This window comes from Poeciliopsis prolifica, unplaced genomic scaffold (assembly GCF_027474105.1).
Source record: "Poeciliopsis prolifica strain line A6 unplaced genomic scaffold, Auburn_PproV2 SCAFFOLD027, whole genome shotgun sequence".
NCBI lineage: Eukaryota > Metazoa > Chordata > Actinopteri > Cyprinodontiformes > Poeciliidae > Poeciliopsis > Poeciliopsis prolifica.
In genome coordinates this window covers 323,243-340,146 of record NW_026562402.1, presented here as the reverse complement: position 1 = coordinate 340,146, position 16,904 = coordinate 323,243, and the positions used below count along the sequence as shown (strand labels likewise).

Below are 16,904 nucleotides of genomic sequence, written 5' to 3'. Positions count from 1 at the left end.
TGGGGAGAATGGGATTTGCCTGAGTCCAGACATTAAAATCAATCCACTCAATGAAAACAGAAACAAATTACCAACGGTGATGCAATAGGATGCAATAAGAATAATACTAATTTTTCTTTATTTAAAAGACTAGATGAAAAAGAATTATACTGAAGACATTTTTCAACCAAACCACATAGAGTGACATCTACTACACAACACTGGAGGGTGAAAATTAGTTTTTTTGTGCCCTTTGGGAACATTTTCACTCAAACAGAAGAGCCAGACCTGAATGAAAGAAAGTATTTGATAACATCTGATCATTTATCCTGCTGTTGGCTGATCCAAACAGACCAGATCAGCCTGTTCAGTACGCTGAAGAAGAAGGGAATAGTCAGTTAAGACAAGAAAAAACCCTAAACAAAGCAGCGTTTTACAGCATATGGAGGAAATTCACCGCTGTCTGCAGCCTTGTGAAATATTGCCTGGAGACACAACGTGCTGCAAACGGAATGTCAAAACAGGTAGGAAAGAGCAGCCTGCGTGTGTGATAGCAGCCACGCAGTGTAGAGTTTTAGAAAGATTTTAATGGTGAGTCAGAGCTCAGGAATCTAAACCAAACACTTGACAAAGTCAATGGAAGAGACAAGTTCTTACAATGCCTTTTGAATCTAAGCAAGATGGCATCTTCAAGTAAAAAAATGTAATTACACTGATAATTTATGTAAGAGATTGTTAAGCAGATGAAGTTTAAAACTACTCTTAGGCTAATATTGTATAGGGAAATGTTTGCATCACTGTGTTTATGCTGCTGTCCAAAATAAGAGCAACAGATGAAGATTCCTCACTCTGATGAAAAAAGAAAAGCTGTTTCCTTTTGCAGTTCCAGGACTGGGCAGGACTCCATGCTTCTGTACCTGATGGTTTTAACTGGTTGAACGTCTTTATGTCAACAGGTAACTTCAGAAGTCACATGTGGGGAACCTTAAGGTTCAGTCCTGGGACCCCTCATATTTAATATGTACATCCAGTTGGCTCAGAAAAGGTTTTCTCTTATTACCACAATGAATAGATGAATGAATAATAAAAAATACATCTTCTAAGCCTTGAAAACTTCAAGGCTTCAACTTGAAAAGGTATTGAAAAGGTCAAAGTTGCTGGCAGATGAACAGCTCCCCTACTATTTAAGGAAATAGTAAGTGCTAAGCCTTACTTTAGCATTTATTTTACTGTTGCATATAAAACCATGGTCCACACTGTCACTTTTAGCAAATTATGCAAGTGAAAGTAGATTAATTTACTATCCCTACTATAACTAGGGATATTAAAGGGTGGATCAGAATTGAATTCTTCTCAATAAAAGTACATCTGCTAAACAAAAATAAAAACAATCCAAAAAGCATGTGCATGTGAAGAACAGAGTGGTGTTGCATATTTCCTCACTGCGTTGGGGGGTTCCTGGTGTGTGTGATGTGCGCTGAAGTGCTCCAGAACCTCCTGGTGATTGCTGCGATTCACGTTGTTGCCATTGACCTTCAGAATGACCTGGCCGGGCTGAAGCCCAGCTTCGGCTGCCTCCCAGCCTGCAGGAGGTCAAAGCAAAATCAGAATGTAAAACGCACTGCGGCAGAACCAGAGTTACAGCAGACATACAAAAAAATGTTTTAATGCCATCTATGCCAGAGTATTCATAATTGATTAACTTTTTCACATTTTGAAAAGTTATTTCAACAAAGCTCAACATATTTCATTTTATGTGAGACATAAAAAGTAATCTGTATTTGTAAACCAGAAGGAAAATCATTTTTTAAGAAGTTTGGAAATAAAAATCTGAAAATTGTGGCAACCATTTCCATTTACTGCCCCATTAATGAAAGACACTCCCAAAACATGATGATGCCACCACTATGATTTTACTATAAGCATACTAAAGGTTAGATTTATGGAGTGAACAACTAATATTTTCTGCACCAATAGATAAACTGTGGATTTCTGCAAGGTTTTAAATTTGCAGAAGTTATGCAGACTAACAATTTTTATTAGGTGACCTTTCAAAGTGATTTTTTTAGGCCTAAAAGGAGGGTGAAGGGGTGGGGAGGAAATGCATATTTCACTTCACAATAACACCTTGTTTTGTCTTGGTCTATCACAAAATCCACCTGAACTACACAGAAGTGTCTGGTTATAATGTGACAAGATGTAACAAAATTAAACATTTGGTTGAATAAATTCAACTATCTGTTCTAAATCTGTGATGTGATACTTAGAGGAAAGCAGCAAATTAATGTGTTCAGTGAGGTTTCACAGCCTGGAAGTCCAATCAACATCTCCATCATTTCTCTTCAATGATCTACAAATACAAGTGATGCCTTCACTTCACGAGGCTCTGGGGCAACTCAACCAACTGTGGACCCAGTTTAAGAGGAGAAAATACTGGTATTTTCTCCAGTTTAAGAGGAGAAAATACCATGTTGAGCTTGACCCTGTTGAGTCAAGCTGATTCTGCCAAGCCCGTTCCCTTGGCTGTGGTTTCGCTGGATGGGAGTTAGGGACGGTGGGAATCTCGTTCATCCATTCATGCGTTCATCCATTTTTTTCCCATTGGCTTATTGGGAAAAAAATGAATCTCAATCACCAACAGAAAGCCAGAGGTTATGTAGGGAAGTGAGAAGAGAGCGCGAGGTGAAAGCAAAGAAGTCATAATAAAGTGAAACCATGGTACTGCATTTCTTAACTCTGCAACTCTTTTCAAAATGTTTGTCCTCCTGCTTCTGTCTAACTTTGACAGATCCATAATGTCTTATGAATCTGTCACAGTAAATCCCTTTATTCCCCTTTCAGTCAGTCTAAGAAGTGCAAATGTATAGGTAAGAACCTATAAAGAGGGGTGAGATTAGAAAGATAAGCAATTTCATGAAGTATGTGCATGTGCAGGGTGGATTACATAAAAGACCAATGACAGAAGAGTTAAAACACAAAGAAAGTCATCTGGTCAACAGGTGCCCGTAAAATTAAAAACAGAGGGTAACAGATGGTTAGACACAACAGTTATCTCACTTATCATTCATGGTTTCTCTGATTTATTTGTCATTTTGCCATCATGAACATATTGATATTACAAGAGAAAAGTAAATTCATGTATAAATTCTGAGTGTTTGATCAAAGTCTTAGGTTTTGTGCTCTTTATAAAAACAAATATCTCTGCCATGTCATTTAAAAAAAATAATATCAGTTTCAGAAAAGTTTTTATCCATATGAATCTGCACAAATCTGCCAGAGTGTTGTTTCAAACATGCCAGACCCACAGAGGGGCAGTGTAATGCAATCAGACTGATTAGACACAACCTCCACTTCCTGTTAGGGAATTCAACATGGCGCCAAAAGAATCATTTGTGTGGACAAATAAACACATTGAACTATTTTTAAAGAGCATATTAGAACATAAAGTTAACAAAACAAATGATGAAGTAGATATTGCCACATTATTTGTCTTACACTGTAATGCTTAGGAATCTCTGTCTTTCCATTTACACATGCAAACAAAAATACAAAGTTTACTCACATCTCCACTTTGGTCTGAATTTTTATAAATAAAAAAGAGTATTTGTGTGGATGACAGGCCAAACTACATAAAAATCTATTCATTTTCCTAGATATCCAACTATATGTAGATGCTCATTTGTTGGAAATAAAGGGTGCACCTTCAGAGATTTTGAAATAAATCCCATAAGCTCTTTTTAAAATTTTCCTACTTCTTCATATGTTTTTTTTATATTTTGTCTCGTTCCCACGACCAACATTTGCATCACTCTGACATTTTGCCCCATCATCTCAAAAACATGTCAGTCTGCTATCTCTTAGTCTCCTCCAGCTGGTCTCACCTTTCCTCACAGCGTGGACATGTGGCGGTTCTGACCCAGATAGCCTGAAAGAGATGCTTTCTGGGTTGTCAGGGATCTTCACGATCCTAGTCAAAGAAAAAAGACGAGTCAGAATAGCTTGTGCTTGGTGTCTGCTGAACACATTCTCTTGTTTGATTCATGGCACTCACTCCTTGGCTTTGGTGGCGACCAGCAACCGCAGAGAACGTCGAACGCAGAAGGCCTGGTTGATCATGGCTTCCACCTCAGAGAAAGGCCGGAGGAACAGCAGGTCCTCGTTGATGGTGTAGATCTTCCTGCCCACCTGCAGGCCGGCCATCTGGAAGGCCAGACGGACAGACAGGAGACAGAAGGCACTTATTTATAGCCTGCAGTTTTCCTCTGCATCTTCCACACCATTGTTCAGAAGAGATTCAGATGAACCACACTTAGTTTACACACAGCCTGCCACAGCAAGACCTCAGCTGATTTTCCTCCATGTGAAGCAAGCTTTTGCCTGACTAGAGTCAAAAACACAACACATATTTCTGTCTGGTTTTTACTGAAAATCTCTGTCTAAACTTGAAATTAAAATTAAAACAAAACTGGTAGCTTACTAGGAGCTTTTCTGCAAGATATGGAAGCTCGTTTTGATCCTCTGGCAGATTTTTTCACTTATAGTAAAACATTTTTTCCACATTATAAGCTAAAAGTAATTCATTAGGGGAACTAAAACTTTCTTTTTCTTATCAATTTTCAGGAGTTCTTGACTAAAAACATGCTCTTTCATCTTGCAGAAAAGTTGGCTGTAAGCTAGTTTTGTCTTATTTCAAGTGCCTGGAGATATTTGCACTATAAATTAGCAAAAAAACTTGGTTATGACTTTGTGTTTTGCAGTGCAGTATGTTTTGCAGTATTCAGCATGTTGAGCGTCAAAAGAGCGGCGCAGAACCAAACAGAAAGCAAGGGACAAAAATCAAAGTATGCAGGACTAAACAGGTAGAGAAAGTTGTGTTTTTACACAGGAAGTTTATGACTGTACTGCACACCTGGTTACTGCTGGATGGATTTGCACACATTTCCACACCAAACTCACAGCTTTAAAAATCAGAATAGAAGTGGCAATATGGACTAAGAATGCTATTGCAATATTTTATGGTGGTGTTGTGATAATAACCCTAAATAACTACTTATTGATAACTGTATGGCACCACAAACAGATTTGAAAAAATATTCCCATTTGCAACAGGCCTCTTCAAGATTGCCACTTACTTTAAAAATAGTTTTTTTTTTATTTACCTTTAATAACTGAAATGTATCATGACAGTAATAAATCAAAAGTCTTTTCATGATGAGAAAGTTTTCATGATAACTGACAAATGCTGGGCCCTACCCTACATGTTTTCAGTGTGATCATCTTCTTTGAGTCTACGACATTCGCCGGGTCGAGTTAATCTTTACACAGGCTGGAGGCATGCGACAACGCAGTAACAGTTGCACATTTTGCTTTTCCAGGATGTCGTTCATTAAGAATGCTGCATGTCATCCAATGCTCTTGTCTCTCACATCTTCAGTCACGTTGTCAGAATAATGCCGCCTCTGTCCACGGCGCTGAGGGAGTCCAGTGGCCCAGAAATGGATCTGGTCGGGACCGAACCACACATCCCGACTTTGGACTGCAGCCCGGCATGGATGCCATGGCGACAGGGAGGAGCCGCGGCCCCTTGGATGAGGAGAGGATGTTTGTGATTACGCAGCATAGGAGTCGGATTACACGTGACTTTCTATTATAGCATTGCATGGTGAAAGACCTCAGTGATTGTGTGTGAGTGAGCGCATGCGTGTCTCAGCCCCTTTCAGAGCCCCATGGGAATCAGCTGAGCTTCTTTCTCTCCTCTGGCACACAGGCCGAGTCACAATCAGTGATCCTGTTACTGCGGGGGATGAAGGCCTAGAAACAGATGAGCAGGAGGAGGAAGAAGGAGGAAGGGGAAAGAAAGAGCTGGAGGAGCCTGGAGGCTTCATGGTGTTAAATAAGGGAGAGGACAGCTAAAAGGATATAGAGAATGTAAAACTGGATTATAGGAGATAAACAGTGTGCAGTCCCTTGTAAGGATCTTCATAAATCCCTTAAACTTTTGCACCATTGTCTCTCTCAATCATAACCACAAACTTCAGATTTGGTCTCATCTGACTTCTTTCCACATGTTTTCTGTCTCCTCTTCATGACTCTGCAAATAAGTTTCTGCTTTCTTCACCCCTGTCTTTCTCAAATGCCATGTTTGCGATTCACGCATCACGCATCCAATGGATTCTCCCAACTGAGGCAAAGATCTCTGCAACTTCACCATCAGCCTCTCAACTGGTCTTTGACTAGACCTCATAACCGGTTAATTATGTTGTGTTTATGATCTAAAACACTGAACTGTCTTGTGGCTGAAATGTGCTCAACAAGTAACCTTCACCTCTTAGTCATGTGACTGGTCAGATTGAACAGCAGCATCACAGTAGATAAAGATACACAGATTTAGATTTAGATTTTATTTTTGAAAACTGTTTTCTTATGTGTCTTCCAGGTACTTTGGGCCATTTTGCAGCATAATCCAGTAACTTGTGAATGCTCTTTATATAAAAAAGTACCTAAAAGAAACTTAACTGCCTAAGTAAACCCCTTAAAATGAAGTCTCTGTCTCTTTACACTGTTCCAAATTATTATGCAAATGATATTTTCTCAGATTTTCTTAAATGGTCAATGCAAATGATGGTCAGTATAATTTTCAAGTTATGAACTATTACAATATAAATCAAATTTTACTGAACAAAGTTCCCCATGAGAACAGTACTTTTTTTTCAAGAATAAAAAATTCAAAATGCACTGTCCCAAATTATTATGCACAGCAGATTTTCTAAACATCTTATGGATTATAAAGAACTTCCAATGGTTATTCTTTGAATGTGCAGCATTAAGTGGTCACATGTACTAAAATCGAAAGCTATTTCAATCAAAAACATTTTAACAGACAGAGTTACTAGTTAACATAGCACCCCTTCTTTGATATAACCTGCACAATTCTTGCATCCATTGAACCTGTGAATTTGTGGAAAGTTTTTGCTTGAATTTCTTTGCAGGTTGTCAGAAATCCTTCCCAGAGCTGCTGTTTTGATATGAACTGCATTCCACCCTCAGATCTTCTGCTTGAAGAAACTCTAAAGGTTCTCAATAGGGTTGAGGTCAGAGGAGGATGGTGACCACACCATGAGTTTCTCCCCTTTTGTGCCCATAGCATCCAATGACACAGTGGTATTGCTTGCAGCATGAGATGGTTCATTGTCATGCATGAAGATTTTGCTACAGAAGGTACGCCTTTTCTTTTTGAACCATGCCAGACCTCTCAGGTCTTCTGGTTCTGGTCTGCTTTGCATCCCCAGAATTAGAACCAAGAGAGGAGAAGCAGCTTTCAGCATCTATGCACTAAAAATTTGGAACAAACTTCCAGAAAACTGTAAAACAGCAGAAACCCTGACTTCCTTTAAATCTCAACTAAAAACACACCTGTTTAGAATTGTATTTGAAATTTAATATGTAACAATGTATTGTTTATTCCTTGATGCATGACTTTGTGTTTTTGAGTTTATGATGTAAAGCACTTTGAAATGCCTTGCTGCTGAAATGTGCTATACAAAAAAAAAAAGATTGATTGATTGATTGAATGATCAGTCAGAACATCCATATACTTTCCTGTGGTCATTTTCACACCTTCAGGGACTCTGAAGGGCCCAACCAGCTCTCTCTCTCTCCCCATAATTTTGGCCCCAAAAATGACTCCACCACCTCCATGCTGACATCACAGCTGTGCTGGGACGTGGTGGCCATCCACCACCAATCCACTACTGCGTCCATCTGGACCATTCAGGGTTGCACAGCAGTCATCAGTGAACAAGTCTGTTTGAAACTGAATCTTCATGTATGACTGGGCCCACTGTGACCATTTCTGCTTGTGAGCACTGGTTTGGGGGGGTTGAATAGTAGGTTCATGCACCGCAAGCCTCTGGAGGATCCTCCACCTTGAGGTTTCAGTTTCAAATAACTGTTTGCTGCTTTGTAAAGGCTTTTTTACAGCTGCTCTTGTAATCCAATACATTTTCTAACAGAAATCTTCCTCATTATACTTTTATCTGAACAAACCCATCTTTGTTCTGAATCAGCCACAAATCTCTTCACAGTATGACAACGCTTCAGTTTTTGATAAATATCCAATGTTTTGATACTTTGTCATACGCCTCTGGAGGATCTGATGATCTGATGATTTTCGGCAGCAGAGAGATTTTTTTCTCTTTCCCATATTGCTTGAAACATGTGTCCTGCTTAATAATGTGGAACATCCTTCTTAAGTAGATTTCCTTTAATTGAGCTCACCAGACAAACTAATCAACCCAGCTTTCTGAAATTAATTATAGTGATTCAAAGAGCCCTGACACACAATACTATCTATAAATTGAATAGCACAACAAAAAATGTAATCTTTATAGACACTTAAATCAAATTTTCATAATAATTTGGAACACACAACACTCAGCCTCATAACAACAACAATTCTGTTAAGCCATTTACAAACATTCTTTGGAGCACATACAGTTCTGCCAGGGGTTTGCTAATTGCTGCTGACTTTTCTGAGGAGATGAGTTGGGGAGGAGCTGCTCTGTGAGGCTGAAGCTTCAAGGAGGAGCTGCAGGGAAAGTGATGTTTGGTGATAGCAAACATCACTTTGCTACCCAGCTGAATGCTTGCCATGGAGATTAAAGGATTTCACAAATAGGCATGAAAGAATTAAAGCAACACTCCAGATTTGTTTATGATGAAGGAATAACTTTGTAACATGGTGTAAAGCACAAAGAACTCAATTTTACAAAACATTGCCCAATTAAATAATGAAATATTATTTAATTGGTGTTTTTGGCATCACTGTGGGAAAAGGTGAAAACCTCTGAGGCTCAGTGGATACAGAAACTGATTACTGATTATAAGTAACATATGACAGACAAGACAAAAGTTTTTTTTGTAGTCAGATTCATACAGCAAACATTGAACGAAAACAAGCATGCTCCATCAATTTCAAAGATAAGTAGTTATTTTTATTTTAATATGTATCAAACAGTAATACACAAATGTCTGTTTTGTCAACTGGTCAACCATTGTGCAGCCAATTAGAGGAGCACAGGAGACTGACAGCCACCATCAGAACAGAGGACGGCCATAATTAAGTGGAACGAATGCCCTGTGGCAGGAAGAGCACCATCTGAGTGTATGTGTTACCTCCGCGTGTGTGGGTGTGTGTTACTTCTGCGTGTGTGTGTTACCTCTGCATGTGAGCCCCTGGTGACAGATTTCACCACAATGGCTTTGTTTTTCTCCTCGATCTCAAAGCCATAGTCTTCCTCCTCAGGGTGAATCTGGCACACAGTCAGAAAGATTTATGCTGCTTCATTGCGTGACAAACGTTTTTTCTATACTTTTGCTAAAGTTTCCCCTCTTTTTCCAAAAAGTGTCACATCTGCATAAATACACATGTAAACATAAAATCCTGTGAGATTTTTGGGATTCTCTCGTCCCTTGTCAGGAGTTTCACATCCGATGATGTTCTTGGCTCTCCTCATTGTACACGCCCCCTCCTCCAACCACCACCATGAATTCAGAACGTCATCGTCAAAACCCATTAGCGTCCTCCATTAGCGTCTGCTGCTGGGCTGTCTTCCTGCTGCATGGCCCTGATAAGATGGCGATCTCCTTTGTTGTTTCATAGGACATGACTGCAGTAAATAAGTCCTGGACTCCGCCTCAGTAACAGGGCAAGAGCAGAGGGGGGATCGGTTCCGCTAATCAAGTCAAAGCCATTTCCACTTCTCATGGAAGGCCAAATAGCATGACTGCTTCCCACATTGGACATGGAAAGAGACGCTGGCTATGCCTTGTTTATTCTGCTGAATAAACAAGTCCCTTTCTCTTGCACCTTCTAGAATAAAAGCAGTCTGTTGGAGCTGCTGGCTGACCTCATTTCACTTGGTAAATTAGTAAGTTTTATAATATGATGTTAAAAGTTCTGAAAATTCTTACTTAAATGCTGTATTTTTGTTTGTTCAGTGTTCTCTTATCAAACCTATGAAGCCTTCACTGATCAGCTGCTTTTGTACTGAGACATACACACACAGGTAGGTAAATACAGGCCGTGTGTACTGCTGCTTAGCTTGGACTTGTATCTGTCCACCTCAGATTTATGGTTTTCTTGGAGTCAAAGGAACAGAGGATTCATCCAGGCTAATGCAGCTGATGATAACACGATTACACACATACACACTTTTATCTGAGGAGTGTAACCAAATTTTTAAAGAAAGAAACTGTGGCCTGTTTTTACCTAAGACACATGAAACCTCATTCTTTCCAACTAAAACACTGTTATATGTGTTTATATAGGAGAAGAAAAACGAGGTGAAGTGGATCATCTGCCTGCCAGGTTTATTGTTCTTGAGATGTGTTCACATTCATTGTATTGTTAGCATATATATCTATATATGTTCCAGATGGTGCAGATATCACATTGTGAAGCAGATATTCTGAGCCAAGGGAGAGAATTTCTGCAATTTGTGTGTAAATGTAAAAACCTGAAGGCTCACCTCCAGGGACTTGGCCAGGATGTTTTCTATGAGTTTGAAGTCATTTCGCTGCAGTTGCTTGCTCTTGGTGCCAGTTCCCTCTGTTTCTTCATCAGCATAGAAACGGAAGAACTGCGAGTCATCCTTAAACTCACTCTTCTCCAAAACTAAGGGATAAAAAGGAAGAGGAGCACACATGAGTATATAAAAACAGTAACAGACAGTATGCACATCTCTCACTTTCTTTTGGCTGAATCTACAGCAAAACCAAAAGCTCTAAATGTGATGTACTGTAGAAACAGGGAGACTTCAAAACAGAGAGGGCATTGGTCAATTAGGTCATAAAACCCTGATGCTCATCTGAAACATCTGGAGTCAAAACACATCTGGGTAACAGACTGAGAAATGCTCCAGAGAGAACAAACAGATATCTGCTATGTGTGCGTGCGTGTGTGTGTGTGTCTATGTGTTTTATTTTAATATGTATCATGGCGAGAGTTGCTTTAACACATGGTGCACCTCAGATAGGTGAGTGCACACGGCTAATGTTAATTCAAGCCTAGCATTTTTAGGAGCCTGAACTCAACAAAAAACATTCAAAATCCTGCCAAAAATATCTAAACAAAATCTTATTGTTGGTTAACGTACAAAATGCTTTATGTTAATTTCACCTCATAATTTAATTGCTCTTCAGTGACATGTTTTGATACGTCCTGAGGAATACTGCAGCATGTACTAAGTTACTACTGATCTGAACTTGTTAAGCTCTATGAAGTCCTACCAGGTTTTCTGAAGTAAGTGTAAAAATGAATACTATTTTAGTTTTTCTCAGCAATTAAAAATTATATTTTGATAATTTGATATATTTATATTATGATTTTGATAATAAAGCTGAAACTTGAAATACTCCAAGTGTATCACAGCAGATGCTTTAGTTTCAGAGAAAATGAAGATGGAACATGAAATAATTTGAATTTGTTTCTCCCTTGCCAAATTTCTTTGCATTATGAAATAGGGGGTCTTTAATACCTTTACACCACCTTCTTAACAGAAAGAAGTGCGGGTCCAGAAACCGCTAGAAACAAGCAACACACACACACCCACACGTACATGCACACATTTGTACACATTTGGAAATGTGAGAACAACCTTACTTAAGCTTATTTTAGAAAATTGGTTTTGTTCTTTGTGATAAAAGTCTATAAACAAGGTTATAGACTTTTGCAAACCATAGATCCACCTGTGAAATGATTTATGCAGCTGAAGTAAATTAAATCAAATTCACAGAAGTTTTAGTAAAAAAACAAAAAAAAAGATGTTTTTCCATTGGTACCATCTAAAAAATGGGAGTTCCTGTTTTAAAACTTAAATTTCCATGTGCAAAGTGGCTTTTTTACTCCAATTCAGATGTATTGTTTTGGAAGTGAGACACAGGAAAAATTACAACAAATTTAGACCCATTTTACTGAAGAGGAAAAAAAATCACTACCGAAAACAATTTTTTGACACTTGGAGAGCTCCATACAGTGTCTGTTCACTGGGCCATAAACTCAGATGTTCAGATTCTTTTTATCAGCTTTGATTCAAGAGCCTGATGTTTCCCTGGGTACCAATTTTATACTGAACAGGATCATTAGCTGCATTACACAACAATCTAGAAAACTAAACTACTTTCTCTGGTTCACGTGTGAAATGTATCTCACACATGAAATACATTTATTTCACACATGAAATACATTTCACATTGAAATACATTTCAGTATAACCGAATTTGTTTCCAGGCTTCTGGAAACAAATTCCCTTTAAAGTGGCCCTTTAAGGTGACTAAATCAAGCAAATTTTAGCACTTAGATAGCAAGCTATCAGAGATTTGGAGAACATCTTCCACCCAAAGACAAACTAAACACATCTTCACACCACACCCTGTCAGAATGGCTATACTCCAACACAAACCATTTATGAATATGAGTTATTTCCTGTGACTCATAAAGGCTGGGGGCCTTTAATACCTTTACACCATCTTCTTAACAGAAAGAAGTGCTGGTCCAGAAACCGCTAGAAACAAGCAACACACACACACGCACACGTGCATGCACACATTTGTACACATTTGGAAATCATGTGCAAATGTGAGAACAACCTTACTTAAGCTTATTTTAGAATATGAAACAATACTCTAAATTTCTGATTATTTTATTCAGGTATTCGATGCATCATTTAGTTTTTAACAATGAAAGTCTTACCAATGTTGGACAGTCACCATTCAACAATAGTTTAGACAGTGACTGGAGTTTTGAATTAATTTACATTTCTGTTTAAAGCTGCTGATCAGGTTTGCTGGAGGGAAATCTGTGTTCACAAAACATTATATTTACATTTCCAAATGTAATTTATATGCAGGATCCATTTAAACTGTCACAACATGGGGCCGCTGCAGTGAATTTAATTAGTATTTGGGTTTTTCACATTGCATGCTAAGCTGTCTGAAAGTCCAACAGGCTTCAGGCTTTTATTACAGACAAGGACAGGAAAAGAAAAACAAGAACAGAAAAAGAGTTTCAACAGACCTGCAAAAAGCAGCAGATGTGCTGACTAAGGTCTTGAGAAAGTGAATTGATTGGAGGTTAGAAGTACTGAAAGATTGGGAGGAAATGGGTCAAGCCCTTTCAGAAGGGCAGGAGAGGTCAGAACAGGTGACACCTTCAAACAGATGGCAATGGTAGGAATTGCAGAGGATCTACGATTATACCATATTTAGCTTACGCTGCCTCCACCCTGCACTGTCACATTTTCAACAGTTTATATTTAAGTCAAAACTTTTAATTTTGATCTCATTTGACCAGAGTATCTTCTTTCACATGTTTGCCCTGTTCCTTGTGGAAAACTGTAAACACTTTTTATGACTTTCTGTTTCGTCTTGCCTCTCTGCCATTAAGAGCCATTTTTATGTGGAGCAGATCTGATGTCTACAAATTACTAACCAGTCCTCCAACTGATTCTCTGTTTAATACTTTCCTGATTTTGTCTGTTAGTTTTGGTGGAAGGTAATGTCTTAGTAGGCTTACAGTTGTTGCAAACATTTCTAATTTTAATTTGTGGATTGAATAGGTCTGAATGAGATTACTTAATCCTGCTTTAAACTTGTCCAAAACTTCCTGCTGCGTTTCTGGTTTTGTTGTTTGTGATAATGTTTTGTCTCCTACAAACGTCTGGGGCCTTCATCGACCAACTGTGTTTGTGGACGTTATGGATACTTTAAACCCAGAAAGACTAAGGATTCAGATGGATGATGAATGAGAAAAAAGTCACAGCTTCATCTGGTTTTCACATCATTATATCTGAAAGATGCACCACACAACATGGACGATGTGAAACTGTTACGACAGCAGCGAGCCAGGAGGCAAGGAGACCAAGATGTACCACCGTGGTAATTAACACCAACGTAGAGCAAGGCATTGGAAGGATTCAAAAGTTTTCATGTAGCATAGATGACTGTAAATCCTACATCCTGTCTGTCCCAATTGACAGGATGCAGAAACTCTCAATCCTACCAAGTATTTTAAATACTTGACTCCACTAAGTCAACAAGACCTGTTTTCCTGCAAAGCAGAGATTGCTTGTTTAATAGTCCAGATAGTCCCCAACACCGACACAAATAAAGCACAAGTCTTAAACCTCCTTAGTGCAGTGAAATATGGTGAAATGACAGATGACTACAGATTTTTCTTCCAGTCAAATGAATAAGCAACATTGACCTTTTTTCAAATTACCCAGATTGAATTAGGAAATGAGAACTTGCTCTCATCATATCCCATCTTTAGTATTCTGACACTTCATGCTTTAGAGCATCTCAATTTATTCTTCTTTGCACCGTTCCAAGAATACGACAGCTGTCAGTTAGAGGTCCAAGCAGCGGTCACGGTTCAGGGGTCTGATCCAGATCCACTGCTGAGGCCCATTAACATTCAATATTCTGGGCTGGAATCAAACCCACTGTAGTACATCGTGGTCAACTAGGCTGGGAGAAATCAGACGGGCCATGCATATTTATGCCGCCTGTTTCTTCAAACAAATACAGTGTATGAAAGGTAGGCAAATATGAAATTGTTCTAGGTTGACAGCAGAACAGACTGAGAGCAAATACGGGATCAGATAATGAAGAGCATCCCCAGGATTGAGATTATTGGGCAACCTTTGAAACATAAACACTTCTAAATTAATTTTAAGCGCTTGCATAAGAGAAGGAAGCACAGCGAACAAGAGATGAAATGCAATAGTAAAATGATTCACTGTGTTAAACAAGAGGCAGCAATGGTCTGCATGTGTGTGTGTAGAGTGGAGTGAACTGACCGTGATGCATGTAGCCACTGTTGCAGAGCCCCACACCCAGTGTCACAGCATCCTCTCTGTTGGAGCAGTCTCCCTGGAAAACCAAACCAATGACGCAGTCAGTGGGTCAGTCAACAGGCCTGGCTGCAGCTGCAACACCTCGGCTAAGCATGCTTGAAAACCACTGTATGCATTCATAGCAGGAACACGTTAAGATAACTAATTAATGAGCTCACTTTTAGAGACACACTGCTTCTGCTGCAAGAAACTCTGTCATTTGTCCAAAAAAAACACCATCTTGACTGAGTCTTTCCAGTGATTTCACCACACAACATATATATATATATATATATATATATATATATATATATATATATATATATATATATATATATATATATATATATATATATATATTTCAACTGAATTTAAACAGAACCATTAGTTTAAGAACAAACATGAAAAAGCCTAAAACAAATACTGAATTAACCTCAATTTAAGTCCATTACCTTCTTGTTGCTTTGTTAAAGTGTAAGACGCTTACCTGTGAGATTAACCAGTCCACCAGTTTGCAAGCAGGCAAAACAGATTTAAAGGTTTTGAGATGGTGGTCTCTGTCCCTGAAGGAGCAACAAAAGGAAAAACAATAATTTCTTAATGCAGCTGGAGTAAAATCTCACATTAATTCTTATCTTGATTGTTATGACTAAGTGTACTAAGAAATGTATAATAAACCTCGACCTCCGTCCTGAATCGATGGTGAACCTCCTATACATTGCTGTGTTTCAGTGTGTGTAGCAACAGACCTTTAATGTCCTTTTATGGCTTCAATATCCATTAAAGGCATTAAAGATACTTGAAATATCACAGTCTGCAAAATATTGCAATAGTTCTTCACACCTGCATAGTGCGATTATAATGGTGATATAATCGTGCAGACAATTTGCAGCCATCATTTGTAGCTCAGAAAAGATTTTTTAAATTTGTTTACACAACTAAAACAATAAAACAAACAAAAATAGAGAATAATAATGCAACTAAAAATCAGCTGTTCACGTAAATTGGATATTAGTCAGGTTGGTCGACTGTAAACAGTGACTGGCTGGGCTTAAACTCAGAAATACTTTTTTTTTTTATCAGTGAACATACCAGAGACTAGCAGGAGGTGTTAATGAACACTCAAAATGAAACTACTGAAGCACTGAAAAAGGAAGTGATGTAAGAAACTATTTAAAAGGTAACTATAGCTTCCGTTTTGGTTTGTTTGACTTTTGTTCAGGTGCATTCAGACTTTCAGGTGATAAAGTTTCTCTGTTCCGTCCTTTAGAGCTTTCAAAATCTGCTCATCATTAAATGATTTAAATTAAGAAACATTTTTGGTAATCTTAACAATGAGCGTACAACTTTAGCTATCTAGCTATGCTAACCACGCTAATTGCTAGAAACTGGAAAATTTTGTCTTACTTTAGTTGTAAGCTGCTAAAATGAAAATTAACATTAAATGCAATATCTAAGAAGTGCATATTTGAACAAAGGCGTCTTTAATGCTGGGGAAAAAACATAAGTAATTATTTTATAAGTGAAGACGTCATTATTGCACAAATTAAATCAGAAGTAGCTTTATCAGTCTGAAACTTTAATAAAGCAGGATTAGGCTTCATAATTATTAATATTCATAAATCAATAAATCACCTAAACCTTTTATTTAATTGCTGCTACAGTGCAGATTAAAGCAGAAAGACCCTGTTACATAACCACAGGCTGGCAGAACTGCCTTTGTGTGTTAATAGGATTTGTCCTCTTTGTTTGCAGCCTGAGCTTTTCAATCAGACAGTGAGCGATGGAGACAACAATAGCAGACAAGATGGTCGCGGTTTGTGTGGAAAGACTTTCACAGGACTAATTTTAAGTCTACAAAATTATCATTAGGCCTTTCAAGGTATCTCATTTAATATTTAATTGAAGGTTTAATATTAAAATAATTCAAATCAGAACCAGGTATTATTTAGAAATAAAGAAGAAATTAATTTATGTAGCTTAAGTAATCTGATATTAATGCATATGAAATTAATAAAATAAAACAAAAGG

The 16,904-nt window shown here is 38.2% G+C and overlaps 1 protein-coding gene across 4 annotated transcripts in view; it reads right to left on the bottom strand.

The window, feature by feature from the left end:
• prex1 (phosphatidylinositol-3,4,5-trisphosphate-dependent Rac exchange factor 1) overlaps positions 1-16,904 on the bottom strand; it is a 99,593-nt gene that overhangs the window by 21,715 nt on the left and 60,974 nt on the right. For all 4 annotated transcript variants that reach the window (XM_055048693.1, XM_055048695.1, XM_055048692.1 and 1 more), the window contains exons 14-20: positions 15,361-15,436; positions 14,838-14,910; positions 10,509-10,654; positions 9,198-9,290; positions 4,031-4,179; positions 3,861-3,946; positions 1,423-1,562 (exon numbers count right to left, since the gene is read on the bottom strand). In XM_055048693.1, coding sequence (XP_054904668.1) covers positions 1,423-1,562; positions 3,861-3,946; positions 4,031-4,179; positions 9,198-9,290; positions 10,509-10,654; positions 14,838-14,910; positions 15,361-15,436 — 763 coding nt within the window. The remainder of the gene's footprint in view (positions 1-1,422; positions 1,563-3,860; positions 3,947-4,030; positions 4,180-9,197; positions 9,291-10,508; positions 10,655-14,837; positions 14,911-15,360; positions 15,437-16,904) is intronic.